Below are 25,837 nucleotides of genomic sequence, written 5' to 3'. Positions count from 1 at the left end.
AAAATGAACTCGGAGAACATGACAATAACATTTAAAGCCACAGGTAAATTCTACTAAACCAATACCACCATAATGCCCAAAGTTAAAAAAAAAAACGTAATTGTGTCATTCAAGCACCACTGTATTGTGGGTCCCGACCTACGTTCCCGAATTTGAAGCTAACCCTAAGGCCCAAAAGTTGCAGTTCTTGAAACTACCACTAGAGGAGGTGGAAGCATTGACTGTATTAACTTTAAAACAAAACTAACTCGTATAATTCCGGTTCAGGAATTTCTTCTCAAATTTCCATTATTAACAAATTACCAGTTAAAATATCAGATTTTCACAGACAAATTCTTCTCCACCGAAAAATAATCTATGTTTGTAATTTTTCACCAGTCCCTTGCCTTGTGGAACAACAGGTGAAAAGCTATACTGTGGGGTGTAATGATTCATTTTAACAACTATTTGAATTAATTCGATTCAATTTAGTATTTGTGTTTGCTATTTTTTTCTTCTTTTTGATTTTGGTTAATTTGACAATAGATCTTTATCCAAAACTTCAAACAGTGTTACTCAGAGATAAATACCTGGTACTGAAGAGTGCAGGTGAGGTTTTCCAGATTCCTTGTATTTCTTGCAAGATAATCAAGTGTAAAATAGATATGAGTACAAACAAACAAGTAAACAAGAAAAATTAAATCCATTCAAATTTTAGTTTCATATAGTTCAGTTTGTTGAAAATAATCCAAAGGGAGCATTATTAGAATATTCTATGGTCATGTCTTTGCTAAATTCAAAGTGTTTCCACACATTGAACTGTAATGATAATCATTTTTGCTGACATCACATGTGTGTCCGCTCTGATGCACTTGGTTGTTTTTACATTATAGTAAAATAAATCTACCATGCCTCAATCAAGGCCTGCACGAGTATATCGTTATCACAGGATCAAGCTGTGCAATATGCATGTCGCAAAAGAATGAAAATTGCAAAAAATAGTAACCTTAAATGCTCCAAAACAATCTTATGGCAGCTTAAAGTTTTTAACGAATCAAATCAATCCCTTTCATGCATTTGACCAATCAGATGGAGCCCTTTTATGTTAAAAGCTCACCTCCTATGTAGACGAGGGTCATTTGGAGTATAATTTAAGTTATGTTGACTCTTATTTAAATTAAACTATTTCAGTGAAATGGAAATTATGTTTTTGGTTGTCTTATTTGTTCATTCCGAAGGTTATATCGTCATCGTCAATATTGATCACTAATATCGTGAGTTTTCCTCATATTGTGCAGCCCTACCTCAATCCAAATGATATTTTCCTATTTTAATTGGATTTTTGATTTATTGCATTTTGAAATTATTTTTTAATCGAATTGGTCGATTTGATTTTACCTCAGACTACGGTGGCCCATGAAGTGCAAATCATTCAACAAATTAAACTCAGTAAAAAAACATTTTAAAGATCACAACGACAATTTAAAAAAACCCAAAAACAAAGCAAATGATAAAAAGCAGCATTACATTTTAGGAAAAACGAAATGTAAAAAAATGAAAACATTTCTGAAAACATAATGAATGTGTCAGGTAAACTGCAGCAGTTTGTGTCTCAGAAATACTAATTACATTAATGAATGCTTCTTATTCACACCTATTAAGGTCTGTGACGTTAGAGTGTTTTATTGCACTTAAACATGACAGTAAATGACGGGATGTGAACATCATCAGACGTGTCCAGATGTGTCAGTAATGGTTGGAAGGGTCTGTAGGTTCTGATATGCAGCATACTAAAGTACTTGAAATATTACAGAGTTTCAGGCAGAGGAGGAATACCAGACTTATAGATGGTATATTTTTAAGACGTTTGTATTTAATCTGAGTTTGGTCATTTGACTCCTCCCTAAGGATTTTCTGGTATAAGATGTTTTCTCCTCATTTTGATGAACTTGACTTCTTCCTGAATGAAAGACCAGCAGCAGCTGATAGTTTTCTGTCATTGATTTCAGTGGAGCTGGAGTCCAGTGCAGAGGAAGCTGCAAGCCTGTTGGAGCAGGAACTGGGGCCCCGTACCCGGGTTTCTTCCTCTGGAGTGGATCTGTTCTCAACAGAGCAAGAAGGATGTGATACTGAGCAGGGATGTGGACTGACTCTCCCTGATACGACTCTTTTTGATACAGTTTACCACAGACTTCCCAGATGCATTGTTTCATCTAATAAATGTGACTGACAGGTCTCCTGAGTAAATGCCGAATGCTTGTCATGTTCCAATTGTTCAATAAAATAGAATAAATTTCGGGTTCAAAATACTTATGGTGTTTGATTCAATGTTTTTGAATTCAATGTTTCTTGATTGGATTAGAGCTGGAATGTGTGAATTTTTAACCCTTGTGCTATCTTATATGACCCCACCCTTACATTGACGTGTTCTCCCTACCACGACAAAGGTGGATAAAGGTGAAAAGATTTCATGTAATCCATGGACACCAGAGAAGATCACAAATCTTTGAAGAAAAAAGGTTCAGAGCACTGTCTAGTGGGTCTAGATGACCCAACTCCCAAGGATAGTACAAGGGTTAAGGTGTTTTTATTACGATGGATCAATAGATGGATTCAACAAAATATTCAATACTCTGGCCGGCCGATTTTTTGACCATTGTTAAATATTTGCTTATAAATAAGTCTCAATATTGCTACATCCTGTACATCTTTTTCACACATAGATTGTAAAACACTTCAATGAAATATTAACCCATATTTTTTCTTAAGAAGTAAAGAAAACTGTTCTTTTTTTTCACTACTTTCTCTTTTACTATTAAAAGCTGGCAGAAGAATGCCACTCATACAATACAAAATAAGGGATTTACATGTCATTCAAAATCTACGATAGTTTTAATAATAGCAAATATTTTTTTACAGCCAAAAAAAAAACATGACTGTTTATAACAAGAAGTTAAAAATCTATCAAACACACAAAAACCCAAATGATATATTTGCGGTTATGCGTTTGACATTTACAAACATTTAAAGACAGATGACGATAAAAGAAATGGAAAAAGTGTGTTCACTCTCTACCTGAAAAACAGAAACAGAAGCCGTATTTACAGAGATTTTCTTCCAGAATCAACTAGCTGTACACAAACAGAATGTTCCACTCAACTAAAAGCATGTTAGTGAGTTTCAGAGTTCCTCAACAGCGTTATTTGTATAAGGTATCCCTGTACACATATGTGAATAGCTGAAACATGATCAGACATGAGTGGAAACGTCATGGAGGGGTGGTCACTGGATGGTTTCTTCCTGGTCACTCTGAGGCTGCGTCTCTGGAAGCTCCAGCTTCTCGTACTCCGTCAGCTTCAGGGTCAAATACTGGGCAATCTCGTTGGGATCCGCGTAAACTCCTGAGGGAACGTGCTAGACAAAACAGGAACGTGCGTGACTTCCAAGGACTCCTACTGATTAAACTAGAAATGACGTCGCTGAAATATTGCTCAGACTGTATATATATATATTTTTTCACATAACAGTTTGTCATTTCTCACCTTCAGTTCTGCTATTTTGTTTTCCCTTGTGCTGAATTCTCGTAGTAAGTAGTCCTTACCAGCCTGGAACACAAAAGCAAAAACCATGACTGACTGTAAAGGATGAACTCCGGCTGCAGATGAATCGTCTCCTTCACAGCGTCTTGCCTCATGATACAGCCGAGTGTCGTTTATTCTTATCAACACTCCGTCCACGCGGAGGAAGAACCGCATCAACAGGAAAAAACTGGTGGGCATCACCCTCTGCATAAAAAAACAACAACACCAAAGACATAAACGATCAAGAAGATTCTTTAAAGACCAACTCCAATGAAAATTATTTTTTTTAGCACGTTGTTTCTCTCATGATGGAGGACACGTTTAAAGAACATTAAGAATAAATTTGTATTTCTGAGTATTTCTTTGTTAAAATTGTTGTGAATCGGGGGCAGATGAAAAAATGCAGCTTGAAAAAGAGCCAATTTGAGATGTAGAAAATGTGCTAGTCGGGTCACAAGCTTCCTGCTCCGCTCCATTCTGATGCAGCCACTTGCAGACAAATAGATCCATGAGCGTCTTTGTTTTCCTCGTCTGAGCTGGAATCTGCATTAAAACTGAACGTCTGGATGGCTCCCATACTGATCACCATTATCGCTGCATCTGTAATGTTAGGTTGAGGGTGGTAGGTAGCTGAAAGGCTAGTGGGACAGCATGTAAACAGAGAGCTCTCAGTTATGGGTGACGGGAAAGGGATGATCGAATGGGTCTTTAAATGCTAAATTGCAGCAAAAACGGTGCGGTGAATGGTGTAAAAATGAACCAATTTGGCTCAATTTAGCTGCAGTTATTAAAAAAAAACAAATTAGTACAAAGTTATGCACATATTTGCAGACAAAAGATGTTTTTTTCTTTTTAAAGAACTCCAGAAACATTAAGTATATCCTGCCTGCCTAACACTTAGACCACAACAACACTAATTATTTTTGTGTTTTTTTTTTTATTGTTATTAGCACACACAACCCATGACCTGACCAATTTAGACTTTTTTAAACATTTATGCACTAAAGATCCAACGATGTCCAAATTTACAATAAAGAATAGAAAAACTATTGAGATTACATTAAACAATGCACACATTTTTTGCTTTTAACTTTTTAAAGGTTTTTTTTTTTTTTTAAAGGAAAAAACTTTTTGCGTTGGAGATAAAGTTAAAAAAAGAAAATCTTTTCAGGTGCGGTGAAATAACTAATTTTATTTCTAAGACTTTAGAAGAAGGGGACAAGAAATACAAAATAAAACTTTAAAGTCAATTTCTCTAAAGTTAGCGTGAAAAGCTCGAAAAAGTCTGCATGATGATGAGGTTGTGGCAACTGATGTTCTGACGTCAAATAAGTACAAACACAAATAATCATTATTCATCGTATCAACCAGATTAAAGACAATAGTCATTAAAATGAACATTATCACTGATCGTAACTTTACTGCATCATAGTTAGAACGATTTCCTTCTGGATTAGTCGCTGCTTGTTTTGTACTTGATTGTAAATCAGATAGAAAGTTATAGCTTAGGTTCTTATCTGTTTTCTCTAAAACAAGCTCTTTTTACTGCCAGTCTCTAAAAAGCCTTTCAATAAATAAAAAGGGTTTAAAATGATTTTCCCTTTTTTATTTTCTGCTGTCATATTTATGAAAACTGTTGAAAATTACAACTTTGTGATTTTTATCTGTGTAAAGCAAAACTTACATGTCTAGATATTTTTAGCAAAATAAAGTTTTTTGTGGTTTCTCTTAATCTGCTCTTTGCATTCTTTAATCAGTAGGATGAAGAGGAAAATAATGTCAATATTTCTCACTATTTTCCAACAAGCTCTTGTTGTGGCAGAGCCTTGATTGGATCAGGAAATGGCGTTCACGACTCTGATCGTTCACCAAACTTCTAAGCGTTGACCAAATGGAGGTGGATGTGATAGTTCTGACGGCCGCGTGGGACAAAACTCACAATTTTGACGCTGATCTTTGAGACGCCGTGGTCGTGTAACTCGTCCTCAAACAGCAACACCTCGTCGAAGAACATGATGTTCTCGCGGGCTTTCAGCTTCTCCATGTCGATTCGTTCCGACGTCTCCGTCACCTTTGCGAAAAAAATATTAAAGCAAACTCACTAAAACCATCTTCTGTTAACCCTTGTGCTATCTTAGATGACCCCACCCTTCCATTGACGTGTTCTCCCTACCATGACAAAGGTGGATAAAGGTGGAAAGATTTCATGTAATCCATGGACACCAGTGAAGATCACAAATCATTGAAGAAAAAAGGTTCAGAGCACTGTCTAGTGGGTCCAGATGACCCAACTCCCAATGTTAAAGTGCCTAGGATAGCACAAGGGTCAAAGAAAAAATAAATACGAACCTTCATCTGCAATTCCTCCCCAAGTAAGGTTCCCCTGTAGTCTGTGGTGTATGTCCAATCATAAGGCCTTACCACCTCTTTGGAGTGCTCTGAATCCGCTCTGAAATGAGATTTACATTAAGAAGATTTATAAATATTTGATAATAATATCCCATTATCTGCAGCTGTGTATTTATTCAGTAAGACTTTATTATGTAGAAATGCCAGAACGGGTTTTTTACCTATACAACGTCAGCACTACATTAACTGAATGGTTTTTAAAATGAATAATTCATGCATGTTTGTGATTTTCCAAACCAAGTATTTTTCCACACTGCGTACAAAATGTGCACGCTGTTCTTTTTGAAAAGGCATTGTGGGTAAGAATTGGGTTTTCGGGGCTTGCCTGCTCTCCTGCCACTCTTGAGCACAGGCCACTTTCACAGCATCATCCATGTTGTTGACTCTTTTAAGGGCATCGATGGCATTGAATTCGATGCCGTAACCGTCTGCGTGTTGGATGCGCAGGACGTTGTCTCCAAACAGCATCTCTGGAAGACAGGGCATGCTGATCTCCTCCCCTAACCTGGGACAAAGAAGGTAACAAAAAAAAAAGAACAGTTGAAAAGCATCCCAAAAAGTCTTATGAGAGAGAAATAAAAATAATTTTTCAGAAAGCTGTTTTTAGGCTGAGCATCTCACCGTTCCACATCTTTGGATTTCATTATGTGGTTTTTGGCGGACGTCACTTTCCACGGTCCAAACATAAAGTCCTGCTTGCTGCTCCTGAAGCCGTGCGACATCATCTTGGACACAGACGCCAGCATTCAGCTACAGAAATAATTCTCATTTGAAAACGTTTTTTTAAATTCCACAAAGTTCTAATGGAATTTTTTACAATCAGTTTTTATATTTCTGCTGTGAGGGAAAATTTAAAATACTCATTGTAAAATTATCAGACAATCATGAAACTGAATTTCAGAACAAAGATCCATGTAAATAAATCCAATGATGTAACAATAAATTTAAAGTGATTTGATTATTACTTTTAAACAGTTGTGCACGAGTTCACCTGTTTTGTTAGAAATTTTCGAAATTAGCTATAATTAAGCAACAGAAAAAACAACAATGTGTATCTTTTCAAAGCCGTTACAATCCCCGCTTTTTTATCAGTCATTAAAATATCACACTTATATTTTGTTTCTAATTACTGGGTGGAAATGAATGAAACACACACTCCTCCTCTCCTGATTTAACTAACAAGCAGTTTTCTGTTAAATGTTCCTGATTAGGGCTGCATTCAGCGGAAGCCGCTGTTCTGGAGGTTTTCCGGCGACTATCCGATAGTTTAAAACGGTTATAAAGGTAAGCAATAAACTGAATGTATTAAAAGAAGTGAAAAATTAAGATTTACACAAATTGTTACCTCGATCTTGCTACTTTTCACAAATGCTGCTTGGGAGCGTCACTTTAATATGTCCGGCTGTGTTTTGGGTTCCGAACAAATGGTTCCACATGCCCTGTAACATTTTTCAACAATTTTAAATCTTTTTATTTTATTTTATTATAGCATAAATTTGAAGCTTTTTATTTCGTCATATAATATGTTATGATGGTACTGGTATGTGACTTTCGGCCGCCAATATGTTTTACGTAGCACCACTTCGTTCGGATGTATTTATTTTTATTTGAATACATTAAGCATTTTATCATTTAGTTAACAAACTAATGGTTTTTGCTTTCGATTTAAAGAACAGAAATGGCGGGTTTATGGAATTTTATGGACGCATTAGTAAAGATTTGATTGACAACTGATAATTACGTTTTAATCAACGGCAGACTTACGCACACAAGGTTAAAACAAGTTTTATCTTAAAATTTCAACTTTCTAAAAAAAAACAAAAAAACGGTTATATTTAAAAAGAACAAGAAAAGGAATGAAGAGAGGGCTGGCTTGACACCAGTTTATTGATGGTTATGCAAATCTTGTGTGTACCCGTCTGTGTGAATAAGTTAATATCAGCACGTGTGAGATAAGTCTTTGTCATTAATGTAGGAATATACCTAAAACCTGTAAATAGTTGAGTGCTATTTGTTGGCGTTGTTTGGCAAATGATTCCTGTGACATGTCGATTTCCCAGAATAAATATGCTCAATCAAAAACAGATTAAAAAAGACACCACACGTGTAGACAGATGTATTAGATGTCATTTAATAGGTGCTAGAGAAGTGATACTTGTGTCAGCAGACAGTGTGATGACAAAGTTGTGGGAAGGACTACGTTTGGCTGAGGGGTCCCACACTAGCAGGGATTCCAGTAAGGCAAGGCTGCATCAAATAATAGGGAAAAAAACGCGCACACTTGACACACATCCATTACACAAATTAGAGTAAGCACATGATATCAGAAGAAAGAGACTTGGAATATGTAGCAGAACATCGTCACAACAAAAGGTCTACATTCCTGTAAAGGGCAGATCCTCTTCTACATGTCTGTGTACAAACAGATGCATATTGAGTTGTGCTTTTTGTCGCTTTTCTTTATTATTTGTCGAAACTTTGAAAAAGGAACAGTAATAAATAAAAACGAAACTCAAGCATTCAATAGTTCTGATCATAGAGTTTTACAAACTGCCCTGAACAGATGTTAACTGTTACTGCAAAGAGGAAAAAGCAAACAAAAAATATATATAAAAAAAAAAAAAACGATGAATCAAACCAAGGGAATGCTATTGGCCCACCACTCAGAGGGTAACAGTCTCTCAGCTATCAGTCTCATCATGGATGCTCACATGGTACAGTTAGTCCTCCTGACCCATCCCACGCACACACGCAAACACACACACTGTGTGCCACTGAGTTCAGAGCGCAGCAGCAATCCTCCGACGAGAGCTGCTGGGAGCAGACAACGCTCAGAAGGAGCAGCGTACCATCACAGCACACCTACAGTACAATCATGACTGAGTTAGAAAAATACAGGTACAAAATGATTACATTCAAGAAGACAGTACTAGCACAAAAGGGTATTATAGTCATTTTGGTAACTAATATAGGAATCTAAACAGTATATAAGCATCTCCCGGATAGAAAAGTGGAAGGGTGATAAGCATAATGCATCTATGGCTGTTCTTGGTTTTGTTGATGACTGGATTCTTGGACACATGGATTTAGTTCATATATATTTAGATAAATATATATATAAATAAAGTCCGTGATCGTTTTGGTTTGGGTCATAAGGTGCTAATATATAAAGAGGTGCCCTTTTGCTGCCAGAAAGCACGATCCCACTGGAAACTCAGGATGAATTGTGCTGATTTTATTACCTGAAGACTCAGAAAACCTGACAAATCCAGCACAACACTTTTGTTAGCTGTCTTTAATGCTCCTTTGAATATATATATATATATATATATATATATATACACATATATACGCTCACTGGGCACCATATTAGCGAACACGTGTGGCTTTAAAGCTGACATTTCATCAGGCAATCACATGGCAGCGGATCTGCTTTAAAGGGAGCCGACAAAGTTCCGAACTGAGCGTTGGAGCAGACCTGAAATGATGTCATCATTTAAATGGTTGAGAAACTTGTGATCTACCTTCTTGAGTTTTAAAAACGTAAACATAATTAGCGAAGGTTTGGGTGCTGGGCAAGAAAAAAAAAAAAAACCTTGTCACAAGAAATTTAAAAAAAAGCAACCACTTAAAATCAGTCAGATCTGACTAATCAAAACCCTTCCATGTGATTGGCTGATTTCTGTTAACCAACAGCTGATTAAAGTGTCCCTAATGAAGTGCTCAGCGAGTGCACCTTTCCTTTTTCTTTGGAAAATGTCAAGGAATTCGGTTGCTTTAAGCAGACATTTGTGTTTCGGGGTTGGGAAGACAATTTCTTTACTCCTCAGTCGAAGGACTACATGGATGACAGCGTCTGTAATGCAACTTCCTCTCATCTGAAAGCACGCGCACATACATGAGTTATTTTCAATTACATGATCACAAAATGGACTGTGGGTTTGCTTAACGGGGAAACATGCAGCTTGTTAAGATTTTAAGCTCAAGTGTAACAAGGATTTGTAGGTTTCTTGGGTGTATAGCACTATTAGCTCACAAGGATTAGCAAAAAAAAAAAAAAAAAAAACAACACATGATCAGGATATCATGTCTCTGTTTAGGAAAATACTCTATTTCAAGAAAAAAAAACATTGTACTCCTCAAGCCATTTGTGCATCAGAAAACACTTTGTCTGTAGTCTGAGTCTGAACGGCTTGTGCGTCTGTAGACGGCGCAGTTCAGCTCTCCAGGTGACCACAAACGCACTCAGAGGTGGCGACTGTTCAAGACAGCCTGAATCCAGGACTGAGGGAGGCAACACTAGAAAACAACCCCCCCACAAACGCACGCGCCTGGAAGAAAAGCAAACGAAAGGGAGCTGCTCCCCGTGTCGTAGCTTAAAAAGTATTGATCTACACAGAGGAACAAGCGGCTGGTGGCTGAGGAGGCGAACGCTCGCCATCCTGCCTCCACCAGCCTCCCGGCGTTCAGGGAAGACAATAAATCTACAGCTTTACTGCCACCCTCTGGCCTTCTGAAGGTAAAGAGCACACCACAACATGGAATGGCTAAAGAGAAACAGAAGATAGTTCATATACGTTTGTAAATACTGGAAAAAGAAAAACATGATTACATATGAGCAGAGCTGTACTGAGAGCAATCAAATCTCAGAAGGCTAATGGGAGGAACCGACAAATGCCTGTAGGTTCTGCGAGGAACCAAAGTACATCTGATCTCAATACAATCAATTAATACTTCAATGAAACTCACATAACAATACAATAAAAAAAAGCTCTTTTCGTTAGAAGAGCTGTGACACCTAACTTGTGGGAACGTACAGCTCATCCTGAGACAGGCAGTGGTGCGACGAAGTTAGCCTTTCACGAGTAAATTACAGTTCAGCTAGGATTTAGTGCAGGTTTTATGGAATTTTTAAAAAGTACAACACGGAGATTAAGATTGTAACTGCTACTCAAAAATGCAGGAACATGAAGCAACAACAACAACAACAACAACAAAATAATCCAAAATGTCAAGACAAAAATGGCATTCTGCTAATCAAAGCTGCTTCTACTCATTGAGGCTGAGACGACTATGGCGGCGAACGGGGAAAGTTAAGGCTATATTGTCTGTCCGGCTATCCGCACTAACACACACGCAGCGAGCAGGCACGCGCTCAGCACACGGCTGACGGACGAACAACACAAACCCCCACGGCTGTGGCGAGCTGCAAACGCCAGGGAAAGCACACGTCTTCACATTCAGTCTATTAGTACTCGTTGCTACCACATACTCTATTGGAGTAGCATCACATCGACACACGAAAAGCTCACCCGTGATTTCTTCAACTAGTAAAACCGCATTAGTGTACAACAGGGGAGGTGCAAAACAAAATATATATATATATATATATATATATATATATGTATACATATATATATATAAAATAAGCGTTTCTAAATGGATTTCTCTCCATAAAGTGAACCATAGCAACAATTGACCCTGGTGAAGAGGTTTTGGGTTGAAGCTGGAGGGAATGGAAGAGGGAGCTCTACAGCAGGCATGTGTGTGAGGTAAAAAAAGTGACAAAAAAACCTGGGTTCTTCTAGAAAAACAAGCGCACTAATGTGTGTCCCCCGCCCGCCTCCCTTGGAAAAGATTCTTTAACTCCACATTTTAAAAAATGGCGTCCGCGGGGCGTTGACATTAGCTCCCAGGGACCATCTCAGGAGCTTGGCTGTATGAGATACTCATCCAGTCAGTTCATTACAAACAGAAAGCAGTCCGACTTGACATGTATAATTTTTATAATAGTCCATGTGCATAGATTAGCTGACAGAAGAAGAAATGTCACCACCTAAAAAATACAATAATTTAAGTAATCTTTAAGTAATTTTTTTCAACAAAGACACGACTTCTAGACTGTTTAAGTCAAAAAATAAATATTTCCCGACATGGGATGATTGAGTATTTAAAGGTATTTTGTTGATTTCTTTTTTTTAAAAAGTGTTTTTGTTTCATAATAAAGGACTGCTCCTCCAAAATAAAACCGTGGCCCCCCTGTAAGTAACACACTGACCGTAGAGAAGTACCTCATATACGCCCAGTTTAGAAAAGCCTCCTGTCCCGTGAGAAAGACACCTATCACTGAAACCAAAGGAAGGCTTAGAAGGACACACAGACACCAACAAGCAGGGAGAAGAAGGAGCTGGGGAGGGGTTTTTGTTTTTTATCCCCCCTCGCCTCCAAAGGATCCAAGCTCAAGCGAATTCTCTGCAACAAGGAAGTTGGAGTCTGTTCGATCCCTCCCCGGCAAGCGATGAGGAGGACGTGAAAGCGCCTCTGCTGCCGTCCGGGTGCCCCCCCTCATCCCGTCAAAAGCCGCTCACTGATCAGCGCAGGAGATGAGGACCGGAGTCTGGGCCAGCTCCTTCTTCTGACTCGGAGCCAAGCTCCTCTGGCCTCTGAAACAGGACATTACAAAGCACTTAACAGGTGACAGGCACACTTTGTACACCCCCCCCCAACAAAAAAACAAACGTGAAACAGAATTGCTGCATGCATTCTCTCAATATAAAGTGTGTCCTTCAGGCAGCAGAGGGTCATGGACAGGAGTGCAGGTGCAGGTGAGTCTTTCAGTTCCCTTGAGGCTCGTGCAGAAACCTAAAGGGATGTTATGAAAATGGAACCACTGTTGTGCGTGTGTGGTAGGTGTATCATGAAGTATTAGTAAGTTGCACATACTGATGATATGTAGCCGATGCTGCTGAATGGTGCCCTTACACCACACTTCAGTTGTTAGTGCGGTACAGGTACATGCACACACGGGGTGGGCAGGTGAAATGTAACTGATATCTCGTATGGGCCACCATAGGATGCCCATTTCCCCCCCCGTACCCATCCGTAAGGGTGCTATGACTAAAGCTACATTCACATCGAATGGGATTTGCGTGGCAGGGGCGTTCAGCTTCCACGTTAAGTCAATGAGCGTTTGGAGTGTCGAGCTCGGCGGTCTAGCAGCAGCGCTTTTCATGTGGCACGGCAAATATTTCCCTGTGCTTCACAATGTTTCCAGAGCTCAAATATCTGAACTTTGGTAAAGAATTTGATCGTTTACGAGATACAAAGATATACAATTAATACTTCCATGTAGTGATGAAGCTAAAAAGTCTGGACTGTTGCTTCTCCGACACTTGGTGGGAACGTCAGGTTTATGAAAACATTTTTGGACAAATTGGGTTCGGTGTGAACACAGTATGAGGTTTTAGGTGGAGGTGTGGCTTCTCACATTGGCCATAAGGACCGGACTCTGGGCCTGAGCCCTTTAATTAGAGTGTGTTGATTTTTAGGGTTAATAGGTACAACAGAAATATTACACGATTGACTTTTTAGTATTTTAGCTGCATTTCCTGTGACAGAATTAGTCTGTAAACAGACTTTAGGCGATGATAGTCTTAAGACTGCTCACCTACATGGTGTATAACCTTCATCAGTATAAAGTTTAAGATGCTTTGATCCTTCATCAGCAACTCTGTGTGTGAATATGATACTTTTCTCAGACTTTTGCGTGTGCTTTAGCTCTTTCGAACAGCTGTAGGGCGTGGAGGCCCAAATGCCACACTCCTTACCTGTGAGCGTTCTCCATGGCTGCTACCTCAGCAAGAGCCGCCAAGCTGAAGAATGTAGGTAGCTCCTGTGGTTCGGTGCTCCTGTCTGCCTCCTCTGCTCGGGGACTGTAGCACCTTTTTTCATTGCATAAATTCTGTTGGGGTAATGGCTTCTTATCCTGTTCCTGGTTCAGGTCCTTTGTTTTGTCCTCTGCAGCCAAAGACAGTCAATAAAGAAAAAGGATCTGATGTCACTCACACATGTCTGTAGCGGGTCACGGACATGGTGCTGTAGATCATGGACAGGCCGTCTCGAGGTCGACAGCACATACTTAAACCTACGGGTCACTTAGAAACTGACATTCTAAATGCTGGCTTTATTGTGGCAGCTTCCACTCCACCTAAATTTAAATCCTATTGTTAGATATCCAGTTTATATAGACCCCTTGCACTGACGTCATGTGTGCAACACTGTCCACCGTTTTAGGATACATCCGACAAGTTAAATCTGCAACTTTGGTGTAGAGGAATAGCCACCAAATCTCTTACAATGCAGATGCGTTGCTATTAGTTGTACAAAAAATAGAAAATTTCCAAATTCAAGCATCTCTTTTTTTTCTTTTTTTTTAAAGCAATTTCCACGGATGAAAACAGAAAAGGGAAGGATGGCAGCCTACAGATGCCAGCAGACTCTGCAGTGAACATTTTGTGTCAGGCAGGCCTATGGTTAAACCGTTCTGTTTGTCTTAAAAGTGATACATATGTAGAGGATGGATACCCTTAGGGTTTAAACCGGTGTTAAAAGGGTGCAGACTAAAACTTTTTTGTTGTCTTTAACGGTAAAGGAATAACGGAAAAAAGACGCAAACGTTTCCCAAAAAGATGCACATGTGAGGAAGCAGCATCACAGGTTCCTGCAGAGCCGGAATGTGGCTGTTTTTCTGTCAGTCTCTGTTATCTTCACCCGCACTATGTGTATGATAAATTGTTTTTGCAATGTTGATACTTGTGATGCTCATTGCATTGTTGAAATATGAATACTATTTATTGTGTCAATATATAAGAATACATCTTAGATCATACATCAAAGATCTGTAGCAGCAACTCACTCCTGAAATCTGACTCACAAAATGGGGGAGGGGCTGTGACGTCACATATCAGAGGTCTATACTTTTCTTTGGTCAAATGCTAAGAGCTTTGAGGGCCCACTTTACAGCACTTTTAGCTAACTAAAGCAGCTGTGGTAAACTGGGAATTCATGAAACTAGTGATGATGTTAAGTGATGCTGCTAATTTAAAAAACTGTACTTTGTAAGAACAGAAAAATAAAAACTTTATTATTATTATCTTCAGCAGAACAGCTTTTTGTTCGTTTAAAGCTATTTTTTTTTAATTAAAACGCTGCAGTAAAGTGCTGGCACAATTTTTAGCTTTTTCTAGCAGCTATTATAAAATTTCAGCACTTTTTATACCTTGAAAACATTAAAAATGAAGGATAGAAACCACACATGTGAACTGCATAGGACCTTTGATGGATGTGTTTGTCCATCAATCTACCTAATGGAGGGGGAGCTGCAAAGCCAAGGGAGCACAACCAAAAGGAAAGAATAAAAATGGAAAGAAATAAATAAAATCAGATGATTCACTCTGCTGGGGTGGGATGTGAAGTTTGACAAGAAATGAAGAACAGGAAGAGGAAGGGCCTACAGTGGAAGTTATTTGTGAGGAAAGTCCGTCACCTTCTGCTGCAGACACACTGCCATCAGCCGTGCGAACCAAGTGAGTGATCTTGGTCTTCCTAGCCTTCCTCTTCTGGCTGCCAACCAGCATCTCCATGCTAGACGGGGCCTGGACATCTAGGAACAGAGAGGCAGAGTGTACTTGACTCTAAACATTAACATTAAGTTAAAATATAATAGCTAAATTAAAAGTATTTCCAGAAGACATTCATGGATTCTCCAAACATTCAAATGTCTTTTGCTTGAATTATTTTTCAAAATAGATTGTAGGTGAGATGGTGGGATATTTCACAGTCTAGAATCAACGTTTTCATTTGGTTTAGCTTTTATTAGAGTCGACTTTAATTCGTACCTTTCCCAGCTTTGGGGGTGTCCTCCTGATTGGTCGAGCCGTCACTCTTTCTTTTCTTTGCGACTGCTATCCCCTTCTTATCAAAGGTCACCGGGCTAAACTGCGGGAGGCTGTTGAACTTCTTTTCAAACTCCTCCTCCAGTTTCCCAAGGCTGTAGAAAAATCAAGCCGCGTTATTGTGGTCATACAGATGTCAGGGCCACGTCAGAAGCTGTCCAACTGCTGCTTGGGTTTTTTCTGTAAGCTGCTCCTTCTGTGGGGGCAGCAGTGTCTGAGCAGAGTGTGCTGAGATCAGTAAGGCTCAATATAGCAGAGGTATGCTAGAAGAAGCACCACAGCAGCAAACCAGTGAGGCATCAATATGTAGAGCTGGGAGGCATAAAACTCCTTAGATGTCTTTGAAACGTTGACGTGACAGTGGGAATCCTTATTAAGACCGAAACCAGCATTAAGTTCTATTCTGCAGAGGCCTGGATCAGCCAGATCACCACAAAGAGGCTAAAAATATATCAGTTCCAAAGTGAAGCAATCGCACGGTGAACATCAAACCATATGTCTGCAATGTATGAAACATGGACTCATGTCACTTCAGCAAGATCTCCAAGCAAGGAAACTCAAGAGTTGTTTGGGTGTGTTTTCCTAAACCACAGGTATCAAAGAGAGGCGAGATGATCACGTCTGATTTCATGTTTGGACTTACTTTGGAGACCCACAGCAATCGGTAACTATGAACGATGTTTGTCATAAGGACAGGTCCTCTAGAACCAGCTGAAGAGGAGGAATGACAAATAGCCAAAGAGCCAGATTCAAATTTGTCAGTGATGTCATAACTTGGCTGCAGGTGGAGAAGAGGGAGGCCACCGATCTGAGCACAAGAAAGTTCAAAGAAAGAACAGAACGTCAAGGCGACTGAGGGAAGCTGTGAACCTGTGAAGGATCAGTAGAGGGAGAAGGAACCATGATGCAAGACGCATGAAAGTCATCCAACTAAAGCTACGTCCACACCAGACAGGTGACACGTGCGTTTAGCACATGGTGTTCACACTGTCTGTATGCCATGCAAGTGCATGCACTCACAGTTGGAAGAGTCTCGGTGCGAAATGCTGAAGCGGCAAAAATCTAGCAAGTCTTTGTCCAGGCTCTTTCTTTCAGACTTGGTGTGATAGAGTTCCAGACGGGCACAAACAGTATTTATTCATTTCCCCTTCATTATCTATTTTCAAACAGTTGACACTTGCGTAAATTAAAAAGGACACCATCCATTCATCTCTACCAAATCTTAAAAACCTCCATAGCTTCACATGAATGTGAGAGTTTTGAACACGGAAGCCCGACACGCACATTTATACGCGTTTACATAGACTTTTAATTGGAAATGGCTGCTTAAACGCGCTTTGCCGAGGGCGGTGTGAACGTAGCATCAGAGAGAGAAGTGATGCTCGATCCTGATCAAAAATACAAATGATCCCAAGGCCAGAAGGTGTGAATGTTTACGGCAACAGTGGTGTCAGAAGCTTTATGAGCCCTTGAGACTGGAAGTCCCAGAATGGAGCAAGGGATCCAGAAGTTTGCAGAAGAAGTCAGTCCTTCAGAGGAGATGATTCATAAAGTCCTTAGGATGGAAGTTGCAAAAACAAAGAGCGACTTCAAGATTAAATAAATCAGAGATCACTGTTTATGAAAACCACCCAAAAGATTCCCAAAGGGCAAAAATAATCAGTTCTGATGCTTTTTCGTAAATCAAGAGCAATGCACGCAAACCTGACTAACCTCTGTGACTCGTCTTTGGACTTGGACTTCTTGAGTTTCTTGGGATTATTAGGTCCTATGTTTGACATGGTCCAGCTCTCGTGACTCCAGTTAGCATCATCAAAAGCACGGAAAGCACCTTTTTTCCCTGCAGACGAGTTACAAGCAGACAAATGAAGAGATTAACAACATGAATTCGAAGTGTCCTGCCATGTGGTCCATGACAGGAGTAATCATTGAGCCATTATGGGATACCTCGATCAATATTTGCTCTCAGTGACGTCAGCATTCCCTCAGAGACCAGCGTTTTATACAAAGCCCCCTTGCAGCTCCGCTCTGACTTCCTGGAGCCACGGTTCTCTGTGTTCAGCTCAAAGGCTGGGTCGCTGTGGCTCTCCTTTCCCCTTTCTTCCTCTTTAGCAGGTGAAATATTGCACTGGGAGACACGAGGCTCTGGCATGCAGTCCTGGATGTCCACTCCTTCTGCAGCATCTTCTTCGGCTTCCGTTTTGGGGGCCATGTCAGTCATCCTTTCCTTCACATCTCCGTCAGGGGATCCCAGCTGCCCACTGCTCTCGTCCATCTCCTCTTCCTTTTCTTTGACAAACGCCTTAGCTTTGGTCTTACATTTCTTTTTCGGCAAGTTGCCCAAACAGGTCTGCATCCTCTTCTTGTTCTTGTCATCTGTGGGAGCCCAGGCCCCGCTGGCCACTGCCTCGATAGTGCTGAAGATGCTGTCCATGTTCGCCTCTGAGTGGTTGCATTTCTTGTTGACTTGCTTCGGAGAACTGGAGATTTCACTGTGATTTGACTCGGCTGCCTCTTTCTTCTTGCTCTTCTTTTTGACACGTGAAGCATGCCTGTTCTGTTGAGGGGGCGTGGCGTCAGTCGAGGTAGAAGTAGGGGAGGGAGGGCAGAGGGGCGATGTGTGCATGTGGGGATAGTGGTCAGGGTCTGATCCCTCCTCTTTCACATCAGGCTTGACAGCAGTTTGCTGCAGAGAAGCTGTGGAGGAGCTGTCCTCTGGAGGAGATGCAACAGCGTCCATTTTTCCAGCCTCGGACGCTAAACACATCTTTATAAACACAGCAGAAACAGACGCTTACATAAGTGGATGTCGGTATGTTCCCCCCCCCCAAGTCAATTTAAAATACATCTCGTCTGCACAATTACCTCTACAAACTTAAGAGCATGAAGAGCTTTAATAGTTCAAATCAACAGAATTGATTTTAGTAAGATGAACACCCAATCTGATCCTCTTTTGATCTATTCTCTAAGCGTTCCCAGCGCTCTTTGAGACTTTTGAGACGACAAGCTCCAAAAGATCAACCGATATATCATACAAAACAAAACATACGTAACAAAACGTAACACTATGTCACTCCTCTAAGTATCAAGAATTGGAGTTTGACATTTGCATCTTGGGTGCATGTCCACTGTGAGAGACATTATCTAAAAGAAATCTGGAAATCCCATTGCATGATTTCTTAAAAGAATGATTTGCATGCTACTGCTGTACATAAGTATTTCAACACCTGAGAAAATCTATGTTAATATTTGGTTCAGCAGCCTTTGTTTGCCAAACCTTTACTGTAGTTTTTCACCAGGTTTGGACACGCTGCAGAAGGGATTTTGGCCCACACAGACTTACTATGAAAAGCAGATTTTTAAGTGAACCAGACAATTATTTTGAATCAAATGGATACATTTAGATGAACATGTAAGATTATAGCATGATAAGAAGTTTCATTTTGCCTTTAAGAGCTTGTTGAATCGGATCTGTGTGCTACTAGTGTTAGTGGGTATAGAAAAATAACGTTGCGTAGGAAAGTCGAGGCGCATTAGTAGCTACATCCATGGTTAAGGGTCTGACACGGAACGCTCTCAAACTGCGTTTCTTAGTACTTCTTTATTCAAATTGTTGTGAATCAGGGGCTGATGAAAAAGGGCTGTTTGAAAAAGTAGTTGCTTCCTGCTCCACGCCATTCTGATGCATCCACTTGCAGACAAATAGATCTATGTACATCTTTGTTTTCCTAGTCTGAGCAGCCATCTGGCCCCTCACAACCAAAGCTAATGTTAGCTTGGGGTTTAAATTGGGGCAGTAAGCTACTGGGAGAGGGGGATGATGGGAAATCTAGGCAGGCTTGCTCCCTGCCCGTACTCCCATCCACAACTAAAATTTGAAAGAAATTAACTCAAAGTAAAGCACAAACAAAACCCAAACCTGCTTACCTCTGCGAGCTGGAAAAGCGCAGATTGTTTGCATGGTTTTCCTTCAGGAGCCACAGACAGGGAAGACTGTGGAGACATGAAAGCAGACTTTATCAAACACCCTACTTAGCTTTAATATTAGAAAACATACATTTGAAGCTAAATCTTTTCACATCTCTAATACGGATTTGAAAACCAAATGGTTTGACAAACTAACTTTTCCAACTTACCTATAATTGCATGACCAGAAGTACAAACTTACCATTAAATCCAATGAGGTTTTCAAAAAAGCATTTAAATGTACAAGATGTTACCGCATTTACCAAATTCAATTTTGTTATCTATTACAATTATCAATCTTTTTTCTTTTATTAACATCGTTGTCTTCAGAGGTTAGATATCAGAAAGTATTTCTCTTTTTTTTTGGAGACAGCATTACAGTTACGTCTCAATTGTGTGAAAAGATTGCAAAAATCACAGTTTAAAGTGTGTTATTAAGACAAACTACAGACAGTTTTGTTTGAGTTCAGATGCATCAACAGCTCTGAGCTTCATCTTCAGCTGTAGGAAAACGAAAAACTGCGATTAAATGCAGCTGATATTGCATGTGTGATACTGCAGAGACACAGACTAAAAGTGTGTTACTCTTTCTGGACAACAGCTTTAAGAATATACTACCAAAAAATGACTGCTAGATCAGATGGCTACAAATAAAAAAAATAATTTAAAAAAATCAACATTTTCAATTGATAATCTGTGGGTTTGATTTGCCCTATTTTATTGTTTGTGTTTAAAAATACAAAGGTTGACATTTTTTCATATTTTTTATTATGATAAATGACACCTAAATACTTTACACATATTAAAGGGAAAATGAAAGTTTCCTGCTCTGATATGGAGTGAAACGTGTAGTTTATTGTAGCATTTCTTTTATCTCTGTTTCTAGTTAAAATATTGTGTTTTGGTTGCTGGCATGTTTGGCTTCTGTGGAGCCTGTTTGATGACAGGCTGCAAAAATAATTTAATAATTGTTGCCACAAAATCATTAAAATGTTCAGGATGTACCCCACCTTTGCCCAACAGTAGCTGGGGTTCGCTCCAGTGACCCTATGACCTTTTTTGAAATTTAAAAAGGACATTGAAAGCTAAGAACTAAACTAACTAAATTTTAACTAAATTTCCCTTCGGGGATTAATAAAGTTGATCTTGAATCTTGAAGTTAAATTAGTGTTTCCCTTGTACAATTTAGCAATTTAATGAATCTCTTTTTAAGTTTTTAAAGTTAGTAATTTCTTTGTATATATTTGCTATTTTTGGCCACAAATGACTATTTCTATCATATGATTAACTATTTTATTGCAACCAATTCGGGGTTTTTTGGGCCAAATTAACAATTTTGTGACCATGAATTGGTATTTTATGCAAACAATTCTATTATTTCGTGGCTACACATTTGTATTTTGTTTATGCAATTTTATAGCCACAAATTAGTATTTCTTTAGTACAATAAACTATTTTATGGCCACAAATAAGTAATTTATGCGTCGATTTAAATATTATGTGGATACAAACTACTATTAATGTACATTCATGCAATTAAACTATTTAATTTCCACTAATTAGAATTTTTTATTTATTTAATTACTTTGTGGCCACAAATTAATACTTCGCTTATAGGATTTAACTATTTTGTGGCGCCAATCTATACATTTTTTGTAGCCTGTTGTCAATCAAGCTTCATAAGCTGCTTAATCAAAGCAGCAGCTCGTCAAAATAAAGAACACGTTACTTTCCTTGGCTGTAATGAAAGCTACTGCTTTCCTCTGAATGTTATGAGGCAAAGAATTATGAAATAAGATCATCTTCTCTCTTTTTTCACAGGATGGTCCACTGTACTAACGTCAATAATAATGGAAGCATTAGAGCTACTTTTCTTTAAAATTAGCTGATTTCCGGCATCATTCTCCTAGGACCTCACAAACATACAGCTGTGTTGTTTTTTTAGACTCTGTCCTGTATGGATATTGTTATTTGTTTTTTGGAGATTTAATGAATTAAACAGACAGAAAGCATTTGCAAATCTAAATGGGAGTAGTTTCCCTTTTTTTGAATGGAAATGGAAATGTTATGTGACATGTAAAGTGCCAGGAGAAAAGTCTTTTAAAAAGGGAAAATCCGAAGAATCAACAGCACTAAATTTATTTAATATTTGTTTATGTTTGTCATAAAATACATGTAGAAGATTTTTTTAGCATTTCTGTGTTTCTCTGTGTTTTTCTTTTTCTATGTGCGTTTTATTAAAACACAACTAAGGTTTATTGATAATTTGGGTCCTAAGATGAAGCAAATACAATCAAAGAGGAAAAGGTTCTATTTAAAAATCCTTCCATTTTCCCCTGTTAATCTATAGTTGATGAACGGTTCTTCAATAAAGCAGGTTTTTTTGGCTGTTTGGTAGTACAAACGACACGCTCTCGCTACTTTTGCAAAAAGTGGCATAGCTAAAGCCACAGGATTATGGAAGCAATTCTGTAGCATTAATAAAAAGCAAAGTCAAAACCAGAAATGCTTTTTCATTTTCAAAATGAAGCTGCATTTTTTGACTCAAAAATAAAATGAAAAAGCAATCCACCAAAATGCTTTTTCTTTTCCTTCCTCAACAAAGCTTATTCTGTCACTTAATTAAAATTAAAATTAAAATGGTATTTGACATTTCATTTTCAAGACGTTCCATGGTAAATGTGTAGCATAATTCATTTAGAAATGTTTAATTTGACGTTTAAAATAGATTAATAGAAATGCTTTTTAATTTTCAAAATGAAGCTGCATGAAATGACTCAAAATTTAAAAGAAAAAGCAATATACCAAAGTGCTTTATCATTTTATACTTCAACACAGCTTTTTCTGTCACTTAATTAAAATGACAAAGAAAATGGTATTTGACATTTCATTTTCAAAAAGGTCCACGGTAAATGTGTAGCAAAATTCATTTAGAAATGTCTAATTTGACAATTAAAATGGATTAATAGAAATGCTTTTTAATTTTCACAATGAAGCTGCATGAAATGACTCAAAATTCAAATGAAAAAGCAATATTTCAAAATGCTTTTTCATTTTATACTTAAAACCGCTTATTCTGTGTCATAATTAAAACGAAAATGCAAAGAGGGGATTGCATTTGCATTTTAACATCCACCCTGGGAAACTTGTAGCAATATTCATTTCGAAAAAGCATTAGCAGAGGGGAGGCGGGGCGATGACGTCACTGCTTTCTCTGTGTGTCCGGCTGCTGACTGACGCACACACGCGCACCAGGAGCAGACTGTGTTAGCAGCAGAGACGAGGGTTTTGTGATGGTTGTGAACTTCTGATGAGTTTCCACAGCTTCTAAGGACTACATAGCTGCATGTCCGCCTTCTGCGGTCCTCCTCCTGACGCACCGCGGACAAGCTTTTGTTCTTCGGACCGCCAGCTGCCTTCGCACAGCGGAGCGCGAAGCTCCCGATGATCGCTGAAGGCGGAAATGCTGCTACGATCTGAGAAACCATCATATGAATTTGTGTTTTCAGTGGTGTCCAGAACAAAATAAAGACTGATGCAATTCCCACATATTTACACATTTATTTGCAGCTTCGCGCTGAATTTGCTGTTTGATGACAGCTGGAGCTCCATCAACAGATAGCAGATTTCTTTCTCCATGCTAAACGTTGCTGGTTGGACCAAAAACACTCACTCAGCGCGAAGCTGCAGGAGACTATCTTCATAATGTGCTTTTATTACTGTCATGATTATTATTAAGGGCCTGCTTTGCTCAATCATATGTTTTTAAATCAGTGCGGTCAGACGACGCTGAAGAAGTTGGGTTGCGATTCACAGCTTCTGATTCGCGAGGGAGATAAAGGAACATTCTGCTGCATTTCTCGCATTAAGATCCAGGAATTCAGGTTTGAGCAGTCCAAGTCCAGCGGTTTGTGAACAGGACCCGGTTTTAGGTGATCTCAATGCGAACACAGACACACCAGGTATCTCAGCGACAGCAGCCGGACACACAGAGAAAGCAGTGACGTCATCGCCCCGCCTCCCCTCTGCTAATGCTTTTTCGAAATGAATATTGCTACAAGTTTCCCAGGGTGGATGTTAAAATGCAAATGCAATCCCCTCTTTGCATTTTCGTTTTAATTATGACACAGAATAAGCGGTTTTAAGTATAAAATGAAAAAGCATTTTGAAATATTGCTTTTTCATTTGAATTTTGAGTCATTTCATGCAGCTTCATTTTGAAAATTAAAAAGCATTTCTGTTAATCCATTTTAATTGTCAAATTAGACATTTCTAAATGAATTTTGCTACACATTTACCGTGGACCTTTTTGAAAATGAAATGTCAAATACCATTTTCTTTGTCATTTTAATTAAGTGACAGAATAAGCTGTGTTGAGGAAGGAAATGAAAAAGCATTTTGAAGTATTGCTTTTTCTTTTTAATTTTGAGTCAAAAAATGCAGCTTCATTTTGAAAATTAAAAAGCATTTCTATTAATCTATTTTAATTGTCAAAATAGACATTTCTAAATGAATTATGCTACACATTTACCAGAGAACGTCTTGAAAATGAAATGTCAAATACCATTTTAATTATCATTTTAATTAAGTGACAGAATAAGCTTTGTTGAGGAAGGAAAAGAAAAAGCATTTTGGTGGATTGCTTTTTCATTTTATTTTTGAGTCAAAAAATGCAGCTTCATTTTGAAAATGAAAAAGCATTTCTGGTTTTGACTTTGCTTTTTATTAATGCTACAGAATTGCTTCCATACAGGAACACCAGACGTCGTCTACATTCTGTTTTCCTTTTGGTTTCATTTTCACAGTCTGAGGTTGGTATTTGCTCAGCCGAAAGATTCTTTCCCACAACTTCTACACACATCACAGGCAGTTTAGTTGTGTTCCAGAATGATTGCTTTGAAGGATTTGATTTTTTCTACGGTAAAAACTAACATCAAACGATGAAATCAAGAGTGATAATTATGATCTAGGATTTTCCCCTCAAAGTTATCTCTTGGTTTCACAGATCTGTGATGGCTGCAGGCACAGCTAACCTGCAGTCAGATGTGTCATTTTTGGATAAACCAGTTAACCGAGCTGACACACTGGTTGTTGCTGGGTATTTTGAGTAAAATAAAATTCAGATTTTCCACTCAATATGTTTAAACTGATTGTATTTTGATTTTCTTCCTAAAAAAATATCAAACCACTTGTCTAACAAGAGGCTTGTCTGTGTTTCTTTGTTATTTAGCTAATCACAGCTTTAAAAAAAACAGGAAATGTACAATAAGCAGAAGCTTTCTGTGCAAAAATGCTTTGCTGATACATGTCTAAGAATAATAAAAACTGATTTGATATGAGAGGTAAAGGAAGAGGAACTCCAAATATCTAACTACAATCAATGAACACACTGAACACGGAACCTTTAATTAGATTTGCTACAGTAACAACAGACCACATCAGGCGCCATTTATGTCATCATTTCATTTGCTGAATCAGATCAAATAGATTAGGGGGGCCCTGGCCTGACAGAAATTGTCCTTAAACATGATAAAACTTATTTCCCCCTCCCAAAATAATCGCAAATGTGGTACATCCTCATAGACACGGCTGGTTTCAGTGCAATCATAATATTTCATTCGTACCTCTGCCACAGGGGAAAGGGCCGACTCGACCCTGCTTTCAGTGATGTCAGGCACTCTGTTTGGTATGGTCTGAGACGAAATCTGAAAGCATTATTACCATAAAAGAACATAAGATTATGATTTTCATTATTAATATTTTTATACAATAATATTATAAGGATCAAAGGATCATTTTAAATGAACAAACATTTTCTTTTACACAAGATAAAACCTCAACACTTAGCCATTTTGATGTTCTAGATGAAAGAACGATCTAATATGAATTCATGTTACAGGCCCAAGAAAGTCTAACTGTAACCATAATAATAAAATAATCATACTTTCTGAATGCTAAGTCATACATTCTAAAGAATAAAATTCTAAAAGATCTGATCCATCAAATATAGAGCATCAAGTTTAGGAAAAATACCTCTTCTTTCTCGTCTGGAAAAGAGTCTCCTTCATTGGCTATGTCAGGTAAACTAGGTTTAGAAGGGATCTAGAAAATAAACATATTTGAGCTTAGTTACTGTTTTGGACAACAATTAAATACAGTAAAAATGAT

General features: G+C 38.5%; 2 protein-coding genes across 6 annotated transcripts in view; both read right to left on the bottom strand.

The window, feature by feature from the left end:
• Positions 1-2,776: 2,776 nt before the first annotated feature.
• tiprl (TOR signaling pathway regulator) lies at positions 2,777-7,407 on the bottom strand. 2 transcript variants are annotated; one of them, XM_004076387.4, is made up of 8 exons: positions 7,315-7,407; positions 6,591-6,719; positions 6,295-6,474; positions 5,910-6,009; positions 5,500-5,631; positions 3,669-3,764; positions 3,522-3,584; positions 2,777-3,393 (listed from the first exon to the last, which is right to left on the bottom strand). In XM_004076387.4, the coding sequence occupies exons 2-8, from the start codon at positions 6,713-6,715 to the stop codon at positions 3,262-3,264; spliced, it is 828 nt and encodes a 275-aa protein (XP_004076435.1). In that variant the 5' UTR covers positions 6,716-6,719; positions 7,315-7,407; the 3' UTR covers positions 2,777-3,261. The 2 variants fall into 2 exon arrangements, with proteins under 2 accessions (XP_004076435.1, XP_020564506.1); XM_020708847.2 differs by having other exon boundaries at positions 6,591-6,694; positions 7,315-7,389.
• A 671-nt stretch (positions 7,408-8,078) lies between these two features.
• Positions 8,079-25,837, bottom strand: part of bbx (BBX, HMG-box containing) — a 32,413-nt gene continuing 14,654 nt past the window's right edge. For all 4 annotated transcript variants that reach the window (XM_023962434.1, XM_023962437.1, XM_023962436.1 and 1 more), the window contains 9 exons: positions 25,703-25,771; positions 25,294-25,374; positions 19,631-19,696; positions 17,651-18,470; positions 17,417-17,543; positions 15,647-15,798; positions 15,295-15,411; positions 13,577-13,766; positions 8,079-12,412 (listed from right to left, as the gene is read on the bottom strand). In XM_023962434.1, coding sequence (XP_023818202.1) covers positions 12,334-12,412; positions 13,577-13,766; positions 15,295-15,411; positions 15,647-15,798; positions 17,417-17,543; positions 17,651-18,470; positions 19,631-19,696; positions 25,294-25,374; positions 25,703-25,771 — 1,701 coding nt within the window. In that variant the 3' untranslated portion in view covers positions 8,079-12,333. The remainder of the gene's footprint in view (positions 12,413-13,576; positions 13,767-15,294; positions 15,412-15,646; positions 15,799-17,416; positions 17,544-17,650; positions 18,471-19,630; positions 19,697-25,293; positions 25,375-25,702; positions 25,772-25,837) is intronic.

Source organism: Oryzias latipes, chromosome 14, assembly GCF_002234675.1.
Source record: "Oryzias latipes chromosome 14, ASM223467v1".
In the NCBI taxonomy this organism is placed as follows: Eukaryota; Metazoa; Chordata; class Actinopteri; order Beloniformes; family Adrianichthyidae; genus Oryzias; species Oryzias latipes.
Note: the sequence above shows the minus strand (reverse complement) of the source record. Positions and strands in the feature narration are given on the sequence as shown.

Coding starts and splice junctions, on each gene's coding strand:
- tiprl (XM_004076387.4), bottom strand. CDS start 6,715: ATGCTGGCGTCTGTGTCCAAGATGATGTCGCACGGCTTCAGGAGCAGC. Junction 6,010..6,294: donor CAAGAGTGGCAGGAGAGCAG/GCAAGCCCCGAA, acceptor ATCTCATTTCAG/AGCGGATTCAGAGCACTCCA. Junction 3,765..5,499: donor CAAAGATCAGCGTCAAAATT/GTGAGTTTTGTC, acceptor TTTTTTATGCAG/AGGGTGATGCCCACCAGTTT.